This window comes from Notechis scutatus, chromosome 8 (assembly GCF_049901735.1).
Source record: "Notechis scutatus isolate UNSWTSFEM ecotype Mainland chromosome 8, rNotScu1.2, whole genome shotgun sequence".
Taxonomy (NCBI): domain Eukaryota; kingdom Metazoa; phylum Chordata; class Lepidosauria; order Squamata; family Elapidae; genus Notechis; species Notechis scutatus.
The window spans coordinates 24998018-25014617 of NC_142016.1; the positions used below are offsets into that span (position 1 = coordinate 24998018).

The following is a 16600-nucleotide window of genomic DNA, read 5'->3' on the forward strand; positions in this document are numbered from 1 at the left end:
TGGGATCCTGAGCCTCGGAGGAGACCGATGTTCTCTTTTCTTGTTGCCCCTGCAGGGGGGAAAAACTCACCTGCTTTCTCTTTGTGTCCCAGGAGGCGGAACTCACCCCTTGCTGGTGCCGTATGACACGCTGACGGCCAAGGAGAAGGCGCGGGACCGGGAAAAAGCTCAGGAGTTGCTTAAATTCCTACAGCTTAACGGCTACGCGGTGACTCGGTAAGTGTAGAAGGAGCTTGAAAGCAGGAGAAGGGTGATCTAGGGTGACTTCTTACCAGTGCACTGATGACGTTCCTTCGTTTGGTAAGGAGACGTCTACGGGAAAACACCCAAGTTCAGAGAGCACCAAGGACTAAACAAGCCCTTTTCTTCCACTCTGCAAACCCCACTCCCTTCTAGCACTGATGATGTTACCTAGTTTGGTAAGGAAATATCTGCCAAAAAAAGCCCCATCAGGCTCAGAGAGCACCAAGGACCCCATTGATGTTCTCCTCTTCCTCCTCCTCCTCCTCCTCCTCCCTTTCTCCTTCTCTTCCACTCTGCAAAACCCACTCCCTTCTAGCACTGATGGTGTTACCTAGTTTGGTAAGGAAACATCTGCTAAAAAAAGGATCAAGAGAGCGCCAAGGACCCCGACAGTCCAACCTTGGGCTACCAAGATGCTCTTCTTCTCAAAGTTGTTTTAAAATCAATAAATTATTCTGCTGCTTTGAATGTAGAAGGATTGATACATCTGTCTGTTAAGGACCTTTTAGTTTAAAGACTCTTTATTTTCTAAGATGACCGTGGGTTTTAATGTACTGGTCAGTTGTTTGTTTTTGTCTGGGTCTGGGCTGCCCTTAGGTTTAATAAATAAAATTAGTCTGAGCTGCCTAATAAATAAAATGACTACTGAGCAAGCAAAACACTGTGTTGGGGGCATTTGAGAATACCTGGGAAAGGGTTTGGGGGTCTCTCCTTGTAGAGGGCATAGAGAAGGGCCTTGGAGGGGCAGAAGGAAGAAAAAGCAACCAACTCAGTGGTTAGATAAGAGGGGCTTTAGCCTCGGTCAAGAAAGTAACCAAGCGACTGTCTCAGATAAGCTCCTTACCAGTTCACACGAAGATAAAATGGGGTGCACATTCTGATTTATAAGATAAATAGATAATAAAAGTAGTTCTAGATCTAAGTAGTATTGGTCCATCCTTCATGGGCAAGTAAAGCAAAACCAAACCAACGACCTTCTGGCTTAACACAATGTGTAAAGGCTGAGCACAACCTTTTTACCAATCCCCTGAATTGAAACGCCATCATTTCTCCCAGGGGTCTGAAGGACATGGAACTGGACACCTCGTCCATTGAGAAACGCTTCGCCTTTGGATTCCTACAGCAGCTGCTGAAATGGATGGATATCTCCCAAGAATTTATTGCCCACCTGGGTAAGAGGCTGTCCTCTTCCTCTCCTGGTTGCTGTCTTTAGCAAATTGCTGGGGACTGATGATTTCCTGGGAGAGGAGGATGGAAAACGGGAAGATAGAAGAAGGCTTGGAATTCAGAATCCTCCCTTCTTATTTATACTGCTGGACAGGGAACAGGGTCTAGTGCAGAAGCATTTGAGATACAGTCTCTGACTTCCTTGGTCCATTCTGATAGTGGAAAGAACAGATTAGCTATTTCTGGGCTGCTTGGATTCCATAGTGAAATACAATTGGACCATTTTAGATCTTCCTTGGGGTTCTTGAGATCACCTCTTCTGTGGTCGGAGGTCACACAGTGCCAATTTTAGTCATCCGAGCAGAACAAGGGGATAAAGTTGTAGAGCACTGCAGAATTGACCTTGGAAAAAGAACGTAAGGGGCCTTAGCGAAACATGAATTCAGCCCGGGAAGACAAGAGCGCGTGAGAAAGAAACTCAAGATCGCCACTCCTTGAGTCTCTTTGGTATAAGAGGGAAAGAAGGAGATAGGCTGCCCAGATTTCGAAATTCTGTTATTATAGTCTAAGCCAGGGGTGTCCAACCTTGGCAACTTTAAGACTTGTGGACTTCAACTCCCAGAATTCCTCAGCCAGCTTTGCTGGCTGAGGAATTCTGGGAGTTGAAGTCCACAAGTCTTAAAGTTGCCAAGGTTGGACACCCCTGGTCTAAGCCATCTTAGGGTAGACTTTTTGTATTTCTTGGAGGGTCTATTTCCTGATCTATTTTTGCCCCCCTTCAGAGGCTGTGGTGAGCAGCGGACGAGTAGAGAAGTCCCCCATGAACAGGAAATCAAGTTCTTCGCCAAGGTAAATCTGCCTTTGTGGTTTTATTTATTTTATGTTACTGTTGGGTCAAGAAGATGATTGGATGGATGGATAGATGGATAGGTAGATGAAGAGAGAGAGAGAGAGAGAGATCAGGACAATAAATAATGGATGGAAATTAATCAAAAAGAGAAGCAACCTGAAATTAAGGAGAAACTTCTTAACCATGAGGATAATTAACCAGTGGAACAGCTTGCCACCAGAAGTCGTGGGTGCTTCATTAAAAGGAAAGATTGGACAGCCACCTGTCTGAAATGGTATGAGGCTGGACTAGAAGACCTCCGAGGTGCTTTCCACCTCTATTCTAGTCATACATATTCATTCATTCATTCATTCATTCATTCATTCATTCATTCATTCATTCATAGATAGATGGATGAAGATGGATGGATGGATAGGTAGGTAGGTAGATGTACATGTAGTAGATACAGAGCCTCTGCAAGACCGTCCAAGTTGCATCAACCGCTGAGTGTTTTGCTTTGACTCAAAAAAAAACATGGCCCAGAAGCAACTCCTGGAGAGCTTCCTTGGAATTCCTCTCCTGCCCTCCTCCAAGATTAGATCCCCCGTCTTCTTCCTCCCACCACTCCTTTGCATTCCCTTTACAGATCCTGCTGCCGCTCATCAACCAGTACTTCACCAACCACTGCCTCTACTTCCTCTCCACCCCGGCCAAGGTCTTGGGCAGCGGAGGCCACGCCTCCAACAAGGAGAAAGAGATGATAACCAGGTGAGTGCCGGAGCGCCCCAGCAGCGGCTGGGTGTCGTGCGCGAGTGAGAGGCTTGAAAAGAGCCGCGTCCTCTGACCCCCTTGTCCTCTCGTGTGTCCTCGGCTTGTCGGGACGAGGAATCTCTTTCATTCTCTGTTCTGCTTTTTCTTTTCCGCCTTTCAGCCTTTTCTGCAAATTGGCAGCCCTGGTCAGGCACCGGGTCTCTCTCTTTGGTAAGCCTCCTGCTCTGTGCTGTAACAAAAAGACATAAGAGCAGGGACAGGGGAGGCGGGCCCACATGCTCGTCGGAGCAAACCGGTTTGGAGCCAGCTGATCGTTGGAACAACCGGTTCTCCCAAACCGGTCTGAACCGGGAGAATCCCACCCTTAGAATCCATCCCCTTCTACCTGTCACGGGTTCAGGGAGGGGCTAAACCCCAACTACCCTGGTCTCCCTTCTGCCTCTTGACTTTCCTGACGCTACGTCAGCTCTGTTTCCAAGCCAGTTTCCCGCTGGCCCTGTTTCTCCTCCCCGACCTCCGCATCCTTTCCCCCCAGGTTTCTAAACCTACCTGTTGCATCCTCTTCCTCCAGGTACCGATGCTGCTGCTGTGGTTAATTGCCTCCACATCCTGGCTCGCTCCTTGGATGCCAGGTGAGCAGTCTTCCTCTGTCATTATATATAATATCCAGGTAGTCCTCGGCTTACCACAGTTTGTTCAGTGACCGTTTGAAGTTACCACGACACCGGAAAAACTGAGTTAAGGACCGTTTTTCACACTTTTCACAGCATCCCAATGGTCACGTCATCAAAATTCAGAGGCTTTGGGGAAGCCAGATTCACTTAACAGCAGTGTTACAGCTGCGATGATTCACTTAACAACCGTGGCAAGAAAGGTTATAAAATTAGGCCAAAACTCACTTAATAAATGTCTCGCTTTATGACAGAAACCTTGGGCTCACTTGTGGTCATAAGTCGAGGACTACCTGCAACCACGTTACAGCTTCAACTTTTTACTTTTGCACACTTAATCTGTCTTAGCCATTTCTATCACAACAAACTGAACAAGGTCATAAAATTGGGTTGTAACTCACTTTAACAACCTCCTTATTTAGCAGTGGAAATTCTTGCCCCAATTGTGGTCGTTAAGTCGAGGACTACTTGCACGTAATATTTCCATTAAATCCGGTTTTGTTTTGTTTAAATCGGGTATTAACCACATACAGCCTGATACGTGGGACACTTATTCTGCCTTAGAAATTTTCTTCCATTTGCAAATGTGAAGAACAAAACCGGGTTCGGTTTTACCATTCCGATAATCAGCACCTGGTTGCTTTATCTATGAGCATCTGGAAAAAAAATATATCTAGAGATATCTAGAGTGGTGCAGTGGCCTACAGGTGGAGGTCTCGCCTCACAATCAGGAGGCTAGGTAGAGGCAGGTATTTCCCTCTCTGGGTACAATGCTGAGGTGGTCTTCAGCGGGTTCCGATCAATTCTAGAGAACCGGTAGCGGAAATTTTGAGTAGTTCGGAGAACCGGCAAATGCTGCCTCTGACTGGAGATTTTACAGTATCTTTCCCTTGCCAGGACCACCAAGCCACCCCCACAGAACCGGTGGTAAAAAAAAATTTGAATACCACCACTGGTCCAATGAGCATATATCTGCCAGATATAACTCCGCATTGGCGACAGGAAAGGCATCCGGCCAGTAAACACTCTTATTAGCTCCATTCAATTGCCCAGACTCCACCCCGCAAGGGATTATGGGGGTCATTCACAGAAGATGTACCTGTTGGGTTGAGGATTTCAAGTTCTTCCTTTCCCATCCTACAGGACAGTCATGAAGTCAGGCCCTGAAATCGTCAAGGCGGGGCTGCGGTCTTTCTTCGAAAGTGCCTCCGACGACATTGAGAAGATGGTGGAGAACCTCAAGCTCGGCAAAGTCTCCCAATCCCGCACTCAGGTCAAAGGCGTGGGGCAGAACATCACCTACACCACCGTGGCCCTCCTGCCCGTCCTCACCTCCCTCTTCGAACACATCGCCCAGCACCAGTTTGGGGACGATGTCATGTGTGAGTATGTCAGGAGACGGGAGGGTGGGCTAAGCAGGGCCTGGAGCAAAGAGAGTGTGAGAATGCCGCCCATCTACTCCAGGGGGGGTAGAAATGGCCTGGAGGAGGCCTGGTCTAAACTCCCAAAGACTGTCCTTTGGGAGGAGGATTTGGAGGAGCGAGAAACATGGGAGCATCTCCTGACATCAAAGAGTGGGAGGGAGAAGTTGCGTATCTGCCATTGTTCTCTCTCTCTCTCTCTCTCTCTCTTCTCTCTCTGTCACTGTCTCTCTTCTCTCATCTCTCTCTCTATCTCCTCTCTTCTCTTTTCTCTCTTCTGTCCCCCCCTCTTCTCTCTCTCCTGCTCTTTTCTCTTTTTCTCTTCTCTCTCTCTCTCTCTCTGTCTCCTCTTGCTCTTTTCTCTCTCTCTTCTCTCTGACTCCTCTCTATCATCTCCTCTCTTCTCTTTTCTCTCTCTCTTCTGTCCCTCTCTCTCCTCTTCTTTCTACTCCTCTTTTCTCTTTTTCTCTTCTGTCCCCCCTCTCTCTCTCTCTCTCCTGCTCTTTTCTCTTTTTCTCTTCTGTCTCTCTCTCTCTCTCTCTCTCTCGCTCTTTTCTCTCTCTCTTCTCTCTCTGTCTCCTCTCTATCATCTCCTCTCTTCTCTTTTCTCTCTCTCTCTTCTGTTCCTCTCTCTCTTCTCTTCTCTTTCTCCTCCTCTTTTCTCTTTTTCTCTCTCTGTCTCTTCTCTTTTCTCTCTCTGTTTTCTCTCTCTTTCTCTCCTCTCACTCTCTCTCGTGTCTCTCATCTCTCTCTGTCACTGTCTCTCTTCTTTCATCTCTCTCTCTCTATCTCCTCCTCTCTTCTCTTTTCTCTCTTCTGTCCCCCCCACTCTCTCTTCTCTCTCTCCTGCTCTTTTCTCTTTTTCTCTTCTGTCTGTCTGTCTCTCTCTGTCTGTCTCCTCTCGCTCTTTTCTCTCTCTCTTCTCTCTCTCACACATCTCTCTCTCATCTCTCTCTGTCTCCTCTCTGTCATCTCCTCTCTTTTCTCTCTCTCTTCTGTTCCTCTCTCTCTCTTCTCTTCTCTTTCTCCTCCTCTTTTCTCTTTTTCTCTCTCTGTCTCTGTCTCTTCTCTTTTCTCTCTCTGTTTTCTCTCTCTTTCTCTCCTCTCACTCTCTCTTTCTCTCTCTCTTCTCTCTTTTTCTTTTGTGCCCCTTCAGTGGACGACGTCCAGGTCTCCTGCTACCGAACTCTCTGCAGCATCTACTCCCTAGGGACAACCAAAAACCCGTATGTGGAGAGGTGAGCATGAGGACAAGGTTGGGCTCAGCTGGAAAGGTATAGACCCGTGATGGTGAACCTATGGCACGCGTGCCGGAAGTGGCACGCAGAGCCATTTCTGCCAGCACACGAGCCGTCCCCTGAACTGATCCACTGCGCATGCACACGCCCCCTGCCAGCCAGCTGATTGTTGGGTATCTGCTGTGCATGCGCAGAGGTGCGTGGCATGGGGGGGGTCGCACGCGCATGTGCAGAGGCGCACAGTGCATGTGCGGGAGGGAATTTGCGCACGTGCGCAGGGGGCGTGGGAGTCGTGCGCGCATTGCATTATGGGTGCAGCCGTGCGTGCGCACTTTTGCCACATGACGAAAAGGTTAGCCATCATTGGTATAGACCCATTGTGGTGATACGGAGCCAAGAGATTGGGGAATGGCTGGCCAGGATGGAAGGAGGAATCAAGTGAGGCCCTAGCTTGGAGTCATTGCACATTACGGCTTTGTCTCTTGTCCCTCTCTGCAGACAGAGGCCCCAACTTGGAGAATGCTTGGCCCGGCTGGCAGCGGCGATGCCCGTGGCTTTCCTGGAGCCGCACCTCAATGAATTCAACCCTTTTTCGGTTTACACCACCAAATCCCCGAGAGAGAGAGCCAGTGAGTTGTGGCAGAAGGAAGCGGGAAGGACCGCTAATCTCCCTTTCGCCTTGACGTTTCCTCCAATTCTCTCCCTTTCCTCCTTGGGCAGGGAGTGCCCAGTTAGGGTCTCTCCTTTTTTTCTTGTGCCTCCCGTCATCTTTTTCCATTCTTTTCTTTTTTTCATTGGAAACGATGGGGTTTTTCTTTTACCATGTCCTCCTAGAGTAGGGGTGAGCCACTATGGCCGCTTTAGGACCTGTGGACTTCAACTCCCAGAATTCCTGAGCCAGGTCCTCAAGCTGGCATAGTGGCCCACCTATGTGCTCGAGTTTAGAACTTTTCAGTAAGGACTTGCACACAGGTGTACAGGTAGTCCTCGACTTACAACTGGTTATTTGAAGTTATGACGGCCTTGCAAATGCTGCTCTATGGCCTGTAAATATTTCTCCCCCCCTCTCAAGTCATGCGATTGTCAACTCATAAAACATTCCTATGCCTGTTTTAGTAGTTGCAATTTAAAAAAAGGGGGGGTGGAGGAAGGAAATCTGGAAGAGCAGTGCTGCAGTTTGAAAGCAAAAGTACATTCCAACTCTTATCTTTAAAAGATTGTAACTTAACTACCAGAGCTTTTGCCTGCGAATATATTTATTTGGAGAACGTGATTGATGACACCCAGCCTATGAAGGTGCTCAATTGGAGAACCTGGTTTATGAGGCACTATTCAGAGTTTTGCAGCGTTAATTCCGCGCCAGATAAATAAACACAGATGGCTGATGCTTCATTTAACAACTTTATAAACATCATAAGTAGATTTTACAAACCAGTTGTAGATTTCCCCAACATGGAGCAAACTCAGACAGAAACACGTTGCAAGTAACTTCAGTAGCTCAGAAACAGGCATCAGTTTCACTTTAGTTCAGCAGGCAAGCAGAGGAGAGAAGCAGTTTCATTTTCAATAGACAGACTCAGAGCTGCAGAGCTTAATATAGAGCCATGCCTAGGCTACTTCCAGTTTCAGTTTCCAAACAGTCCTCATTGGCTGACTTAGTTGCTGTGCCTATTCATTGGCTGACCTTGTTACCATGCTCTATTCCAGTTCATGAATATACTCTGACAGACACCCAGGGGTGAGTGGGGGGGGCGGGGAAACAGGGTCACAGAGGACTGTAAATGACGTATGCCAGAGTTGGCTTCATACAGGGCAGTGCCAGTATGTCGCCTCTAATGAATCCCTTGAAGTCTTTTGAAGTTTGGCTCGAGAATCGTGATTTAATTAGGGCGATTGCTGGAATCTTGACAGTGATCACATTTCAGGTTCTTGGCAGCTAGCTTGCATTTACGACCCAGTTGCAGTATCCTGCAGACTGTTGACCAGGATTGGCAACTCTTTTGCTGATTCCCAACACCTTTTTGCTGATTTCTGGCAAACAAACAAACCAACCGCTGCCCGTTCAGGGAAATGGATTTGGATTTACCACCAAGGGATTCACTCAACAAAGATACAGATTTAAAACCGTGGAAATCAACGAACAGCCATGCGGTTCCGATGACAACTGCCTGATTCGCTTATGATTTGCTATAAAAATGGTCGTCCCCCCCCCCCCAAAAAAAAATTCCAGGTCTGGTCATGTGGTGCCTCGATTTATGACCAGATTTCTGATCCAGTTGCGGTCATAAGTCGAGAACAGCCTATAAGCATTGCTATCCCACTTTTCTTTGCTTTTTCTGACCTGTTCACCTAACCTGGATCTAATGTCAGTGTTCCAAGTAATGCACCCAAAGAAAACAGAACTCCAAGGCAGGTAGATTCCTCAAGGAACGATTTATTGGATACTTCACATTTGCACAACCGGGAAAAACTGCCTCTGAAGGTTCCCACTGTTTCCCCCTAATTAAAGTAAAAGTTCCCCCTTTCCCCAAGTCCATCAGTCACCTTGTCCAATCAAGGTGCTGGCCGGTTGCTTGGTTATTTGGCTCCTCCTTTCCCCAGCCACCTGTTGGGATGACCTTGGTTCCCAAAGGAAAACTATTTGTTTTGACCACAAAACCCCAGCTCACTATTTTTCCTCTCCCTGTCCCTTCTTCTCCCTCACGGCAACGCTGAAGCCTCCAAGATGGCCGAGGACAGGTTCTGTTCAGAGTGGACATCTGGAGACCTTCCAGCAGAGACGTGTTCTCTGAATTTAGCTCTTTTTCTTCCAGATCTCCAGAAATTTAAACATGCCTGTCTTCTACTCCAGTCTTAGGCCTACCAAACTGTGTGGAGGAGATGTGTCCAGATATTCCAGTCCTGGAGAAGCTGATGAAGGATATCAACGGGCTGGCGGAGTCAGGGGCTCGCTATACCGAAATGCCCCACGTAATTGAGGTCACCCTGCCGATGCTTTGCAACTACCTGCCCCGTTGGTGGGAGAGAGGCTCGGAGACCAATGCACAGGGTCCCTGGTGCACTGAAGTGACCTCGGACCAGCTCAACACCTTGCTGGGAAACATCCTGAAGATCATCGTCAACAACCTGGGCATAGATGAAGCATCTTGGATGAAGCGGTTGGCAGGTATGAAGGGTGCTGGGATTGAGGCCCTTTCTTTACAAGCGAGCTGAAATTTTGCTCCAGAGAGAAATTCCATAATAAGATATAAAACTAAGCAAAGGTCATAAGGACCCCCCTGAGCTGCCTTGTTGTGGTTTGCCGGCAGCAGGTGTGGATGTGGGGTGCAGCCTTCAGAGCTTTTGGAGTCTGGCAGCAGTGAAGCAGAGGACCCCGGGGAGCCTGTGCCCAGTGCGCATGTGCGTAGGGCTGCTCAAAGGAGAGAGCAGCCGAAGCAGCAAGGGCGACACGGGAAGGCTGGAAGGTGATGGCCCCTCCCATAAGGGATAAAAGCCAGCCTTCGGGGATGTGCTCTTTGCAGGAAGCAAAAAAGTTCTTTAGACTCGGAGTCCAGCGAACTCCGGTTTGTTTTTGAAACGTCTGTCAGTGGATATTCATCAGTAATTAGACTTCTGTTCTTGTTTACCTCGCTGCACATGTGCACGCCTCACAGCTGATTTTTTTTGCCAATTTGAGGCCTTTTTCGGCCTCCCAAAGGCTTGAGGAAGGCTTCTGCAGGCTTCTACAAGCTTTGTAGGCCGAAATCTAGCCCCGTTTTGTCACTACTATTGTCGGAAAAACAGGAAGTGACGAAACGGGGCTAGATTTCGGCCTACAAAGCTTGTAGAAGCCTGCAGAAGCCTTCCTCAAGCCTTTGGGAGGCCGAAAAAGGCCTCAAACCGGCCAAAAATCAGCTGTGAGGTACAGTGCAGGTAAGGGGGCGGCGGGGGGGCATTGCGCACATATGCATAGGGGACATGGGAGGCGCGCATTGTCTTATGGGTGCTGGCATGCAAGTGCAAGCGTGCTCGCAATTTTTGCCAGTGCCCTATGGAATTGTTGGAGGGACTCTTAACTTTAGAACTTGGAGAAAGGTAGCCTGCTCCCGACTGAGGAGGCTCTTCCTTGCGCAGTCTTTGCACAGCCCATTGTCAGCAAGGCCAAGCCCGAACTGCTCCGCTCCCACTTCATCCCCACCATGGAGAAGCTGAAGAAGCGGTCCGGGAAAGTCGTGGCGGAAGAGGAACAGCTGCGGCTGGAGGTCAAGTCCGAATCGGAGGACACGGAGCTACTCATCCGGGATGAGTTTTCCGTGCTGTGTCGTGACCTCTACGCCCTCTACCCGTTGCTGATCCGCTATGTGGACAACAACAGGTAATCCGCAGTTGGTGAACCAAATCCATGCACACGCGCGTAAGGTGCAGATTGCAACTTGCAAGGTAATGACAGGTGGGTGTAGTTAGGAAACGTAGCACAAGGATTTCAAGAGAGCCAGCTTGGTCTCAGGGTTAAGACACCAGACTAGAGAGCAAGAGACTGTGAGTTCGAGTCCCGCCTTAGCCATGAAAGCCAGCTGAGTGACGTCAGGCCAATCACCAGGAGACGGGGAGTTCTAGTCCTGCTTTAGGCACAAAATCCAATTGGATGACTTCGGACCCATCACTAGGAGACAGTGAGTTCTAGTCCCACCTAGTCTTCCCCCCCCCCTCTCTCCCTCCCCAACCCACCTCAAAAGGTTGTTGTGGAGAAAATAGGAGGAGGAAGGTGTGTTGGATATGTTCACTGCCTTGAGTTATTTGTAAAAATTAAAGAGGTGGGTTATATATCAATAAATAAATGCTGTTACCTTGAAAACCTGTTTTGGATAGTTCGCTGTCCCTGTCTATATTAAAAGAAATCCAGGCAGGATTGTTTGGAAGAGATAGAAAGTGCAAAAGAGAAGATCAAAACGTCATCAATGCTAGAAGGGAGGGGAGTTGGCTCACTCAAATAGAGAGCAGTCCCAACTCCCCCTTAGCACTGAAAATCTTACCTAGTTGGGTCGTGAAATGTTTGCAAGAAAACTACAAACCGCAGAGAGTGCCAAGGATCCCATAGCCCTCCACCCTTCTACTTCGCAAACTCCACTCCCTTCTTGCACTGATGGTGTTCCCTAGTTGGGTAAAGAAACATCTGCAAGGAAACAGAGAGCATGAAGGACCCCACAGTTCATCCCTGTGCTACAAATATTCTCTCTTGTGGATAGGGTGGGCCTCAGTGCTGAGTTTCTGCAGAGTAGATCATGTGAACTGTGGGACGTACTGTGTTTCCCAAAAATAAGACCCTGTCTTTTATTTTTATTTTTTTGCCACATAAAAAGCACCAGGTCTTATTTTGGGGGGATGTCATCCACTGACTAACCTCACTTGCATGCGTCACTCCCGGCCTCCTTTTCGCTGTCAGAGGCCTCCAGGAACTTCTTCTGCGTCCGGCAAGGCTTTCCTGAAGGCCTCTGCAGCCAATAACAGAGCTCTGGATCGATCCAGAACTTTCTTATCAGCTACAGAGACCTTCAGGAAAGCCTTGCCAGCCTTGCCAGCTGCAGAAAAAAATGGGCCGGCAAGGCAGGTGTCGGGGTGTGCAAGGCCTGGCTACAACTGTCCAAAGGTAAGTAGTAGGGCAACTCCACCACCCCCTATCCCCACCCTAGCTTAATTTTTACCCATCCACTCTGGAGTGGGCAGGATCTTAAGTAGGACTTATTTTGGGGGATAGGGCTTATATTGGGGATGAGTAGAAGCCAAGCTAGGACTTACTTTCAGGGTAGGTCGTATTTTCAGAGGAACAGGATAGAAGAAGACACTCAACCAACCATTCCTTTTGCATCTGTAGGGCCCACTGGTTGACTGAGCCCAACTTGGATGCTGAGGAGCTGTTCCGGATGATTGGGGAAATCTTTATTTATTGGTCCAAGTCCCACGTGAGTGAGCTTTTTATGGGGGATAGCAGAGGGGCAGGCTGGTGGGTTCAATTTCCAAGTTGTCTTTCCGCTGAAAACGCTGGAGGAGGAACAGAGCGAGAAAACCTGCTCGTTGTCTTTTGAATGCTAGGATTCATCCGTGCAGAAGTATTCTTAATGTAGCTCCTTTTGGGAAGGCCAGGAGGGTGTTTGGGGCCCTGCCTCCACCTCCAGGGGGGAGAATATTCCGCAGCGCGGGGGCAACGGCAGAATAGACTCTCTCTTCCTGGACCCTGCTGCTCAGGATTCATTAAATGACAGGTCCTGCAACATACCTTCCCCGCCTATCCAGGTGGGACAGACCAATGCAGTGCCACAAAGGTAGTTCTGTAGATCAGGGGGTCTCTAACCTTTGCAATTTTATGACTTGTGGATTTCAACTCCCAGAATTCCTTAGCCAGCCATGTTGGCTGAAGAATTCTGTGAGTTGAAGTCCGCAAGTCATAGAGTTACCAAGGTTGGAAACCTCTGCTGTAAGTAACGTGGCCTGCGTCCGTTGGGTGGAACCAGGGGTGGGATTCAAAAATTATAGCAATGGGGGCTTTGCTTGGTTACTGGGTGGGCGTGGCCATGGTGGCCATGGCCTAGTTGGCCTCCTGCACCATGGCGGGGGGCTCCGGAGGCTTTCCCCCAAGCCTCCGGAAAGGTGGAAACAGCCTCCCCGGGCTCCGGAGGCTCTCTGGAAGCCGAAAATGGGCCCATTTCCAGACTTCCTGAATTTCCAGGAGGCCCGTTTTTCACCGTCTCCATGTGTGTTTTGCACTTACCTGCATCCAAAACAGGCCGCATGGGGATTCCTGAGAGGGGCGGGTTGGGGTGGGCAGGGCCAGCCAGGAATGGGATTGGGGGTTTCTCCGAAATGCACAGAATCTTAGCTAGGGGTTCTTCCCGAACCCCATGCGAACCCCCTGCAGAAATCCTACATCTGATTCTTCTTCCTCCTACAGAATTTTAAGCGAGAAGAGCAGAACTTTGTCGTTCAGAACGAAATCAACAACATGTCCTTCCTGACAGCCGACAGCAAAAGCAAAATGTCCAAGGTGAGACTTTGCTGGGGTCTCCTCCTCCTCCTCCAGCAGGGGAAGAAGGTAGTGGGTAGGTCCCCCTTACCATCTCTTGCCATCCTTGAAGCCACGATACCGTCTCAGCAGGGGAAAGGTCTTTGACCCAACCCGTTTGCTGAGCTCCAGGTGGACAGGATGTGTCCGAGGGCTGCAGGGTTCCAGGTTTCAGGGGAGGACTTCAACTTACTAAGTGGCCTTGGCTTAGCAACTCATTTTCTAAACATTTAACTTGCAGGGGGTAATCCTACAGATCTTCTCTTATGTAGATTCTTCACGGAGTCAGAGAACAGAACAAAATCTCCTTTTTAACGCCCCAAATGGTGGGAAAATATGTCTGGAATTCAGGCATCCCTACTCAAACTAGAGCGTATAATAAATGTGGGAATTTACTTCATTTGTGTGACAGCGTTAACGTGCAAGTGGCCTGCAGGACACCAGTTAACATCCAGCAGTGGGATCCTACGTGTTCCACTACTGGTTTGGTGATTGCACACGCACCTAACACACGCGCAGCTTTCCACACACCAGCTGAGGCCTGCTGATTTGTTTTGTTTGTTTTTACTACCGGTTCGGAAGAACCGGTCCGAACCAGTAGCATACCACTACTGGTTATGTCCATCGGCATCATTTGCCAAACTGTCCTTAGTCAAGGAATTTCCCATCAATCTCATTTGCCTGTTCTCCATCCTCTTGCAACTAACGAGAAGTAAAAACATGGAGGTTTTCCTCCCCTTTCTACCTTTGGGAAGGAAAAAAAAAAGGGCAAGATACGGTGATAAATTAATCCTCCTGTTTGATCATTTCTGATACATTGGATCCATTGTACAGGCCCTTGGTGCTCTCTGAGCTTGGTTCTTTTCTTGCAGACATTTCGTTACCTGAATAGGTAACATCATCAAGCGCGGTGGTGGGATTCAAATTATTAACTACCAGTTCTGTGTGGGCGTGGGTTGGTGGGTGTGGCAGGGGAAGGATACTGTAAAAACTCCAGTTGAAAGTGGTATTTGCCGGTTCTCCAAAGTACTCAAAAGTTCCGCTCCTGGTTCTCCAGAACCGGTCAGAACCTGCTGAATACCACCTCTGCATCAATGCTAGTAGGGAGTGGGGTTTGCTCTCTGCTTATAAACCCCCCTCCTCCTAGCACTGATGATGTTCCCTAGTTGGGCGATGAAACGTCTGCAAAAAAAACGTCCAAACTCAGAGAGCATGAAGGACTTCCCAATTCAACCCTGAGCTACAAGTATTCTCTTCGGATCGATTGACCAGATATTGCTTGCGGGGTGGGGAGGAAGACACCAACATCTGGATGATGGAAGAGTTCATAGGATCTTAGATCCATCAAGATCTGGACAGATGATTCTTGCTTTGAGTCCTTCCTCTGAGTAACGGCAAGGCGGGGATGACGCCTCCTCTAACCTTCTCTTTCTCCTGTCTTCTCTCCCTTTTCTCCTCATCTCCACATGTGGGTTTAGTCTGAAGAAAGCCAGGTTAGCAAAAGCACAGCTGTTCCACTGGCCCAAAGGGTCAAGGCAGCATGGATAGAGCAATGGGATATCTCTGCCGCAACCCTTCGCTCCCTCCCTGTTTAGAAGTGGGGTGAGGCGGGGTGGGGGTGGTGTCGTTGCAAAGTCAATCGGGACCCGGGAGGAAGGGAAGGGGCTGCGGCTGCATGGACGATGACAAAAGCGCAGTAGCTTTTTTGCAGGTCTGGCCGCAACGCAACAGACATGCAATGGGTGGCAACTTCTGCCTGTCAAATCACCCAGTTAGTGGGACTCACGCCACGTTGAAGTGGGCAGCCATGCTCTAGAATAGTTCTGACATGCCACAGCATGTCCTCTTCCTCCTCCTCTTCCTTCTAACTAACTGATTGGTCCCGGAGTCTCCATTACTAAAAAAAAAAAAAAAAAGACATCCCTTAATTCCCAGCATGCCTCGGGAGTCCTTCTCCTAATCCCAATCCACCTTCTTGGCCCTCTTCTTCTCCCTGTACTGCCCCAGAGCCCGTCATCCTGCCCTGTCACTCTCCAGTGGAGGGAGGGAGGAAGAGGTTGCCTGTCTGTGCCCCTTCGTCTCCCGGCTGCCAACCGTGTTTGGTTGAGCGAGGCTGTTTTGCGAGGCTGACAGTTAAGTGGGGCAAAGAGGCTGGAACGGCGTCTTGGCGTCTTGATTGATCTGAATTAATTCATTTCACTAAGATCTCAGGGAGGGAGGGAGAGGGCCTCTCCCTGCCACGCCAAACCACTCCTGCCTGTTTTGAAAATTTAGTCCAGGTGTCTCCAGTGGGATTCAGCCGGTTCGCACTGGTTCAAGAGAACTGGTTGTTGGAAGAAATCCTTAGGACAGAGAACCGGTTGTTAAAATTATTTGAATCCCACCACGGCGTGTCTCAGAAATCTGATTATTTTTCCTCCTGTTGACTGCAACAACAGGGGGTCCCTATTGGTACACAGCCCAATGCCAGACTGTGGCCCGTTCAGAACTGGGTCACAGAAGTGTTGGGTGAGCTAATGCCCAAACCTATCCCCGCCCTCCATCCCGCCACTGTCAGATCCGCCGAGCCAGAAAGGTTGGAGATGGCTGGTCTACGAAATATAAGTTCAGAATCTCCTTTCCAACTACAGACCTGGGCATTTTACAGCCCTCAGGCCACCTCAGGGCTCTTCAGCTGTTCCAGTCAACGTGCTTTTTATTTTATTTTGAAGGCGATTGCTATTTTTTTTTCCAGTTTATATAGGTGTGTGCCTGCCTGCCTACACACCCTCATAGAATTCTTGGCTCGGCCTCCGCAACAGTCCCAATTTTTCATGTGGTCCTTGGGGAAAATTAATTGCCCAGTCCTGCTGTCGGATGTGGTCAAAAAACAGATTAACTCGATGGCCATTAGGATGTGATCCAACCACTGCTTCGGATGCATCCCTTAAAAAAGAAACAGGCAGAGCTTGGATCACATCATGGCGGCCGCCATCTTGACTTTTCTGACCGCAGATACCCTTGACTACTTGACATGAGCACTTCCACAGACCCCGCTAAAATGTCCCATAATTCCCTTTACCTAACCCAAGCAACTGCCTCTGTCTTACTTGTTTTAATTCCACGTTCCTAGATCTGCAGCTCCGTATCTCTTCTCCATTTCTTCCAAATGGTCCCTCTCTACACTGGCTAACACCCCCTCCCCCTTCTCATTCCCAGAAGACCCTTCCCCTATCCAGGCATAA

At 48.9% G+C, this 16600-nt stretch overlaps 1 protein-coding gene and 1 long non-coding RNA gene across 2 annotated transcripts in view; one reads left to right on the top strand and one right to left on the bottom strand.

The window, feature by feature from the left end:
- Positions 1–16600, top strand: part of RYR1 (ryanodine receptor 1) — a 149245-nt gene that overhangs the window by 83839 nt on the left and 48806 nt on the right. Inside the window, 15 exon segments of the mRNA XM_087971211.1 lie at positions 93–216; positions 1300–1415; positions 2193–2222; positions 2225–2259; positions 2886–3007; positions 3171–3220; positions 3582–3642; positions 4825–5063; positions 6259–6340; positions 6839–6969; positions 9192–9506; positions 10454–10694; positions 12192–12279; positions 13266–13358; positions 14855–14869. Coding sequence (XP_087827337.1) covers positions 93–216; positions 1300–1415; positions 2193–2222; positions 2225–2259; positions 2886–3007; positions 3171–3220; positions 3582–3642; positions 4825–5063; positions 6259–6340; positions 6839–6969; positions 9192–9506; positions 10454–10694; positions 12192–12279; positions 13266–13358; positions 14855–14869 — 1742 coding nt within the window.
- Positions 1–16600, bottom strand: part of LOC148129980 (uncharacterized) — a 264545-nt gene that overhangs the window by 74853 nt on the left and 173092 nt on the right. The gene's annotated exons all lie outside the window — the stretch shown is intronic.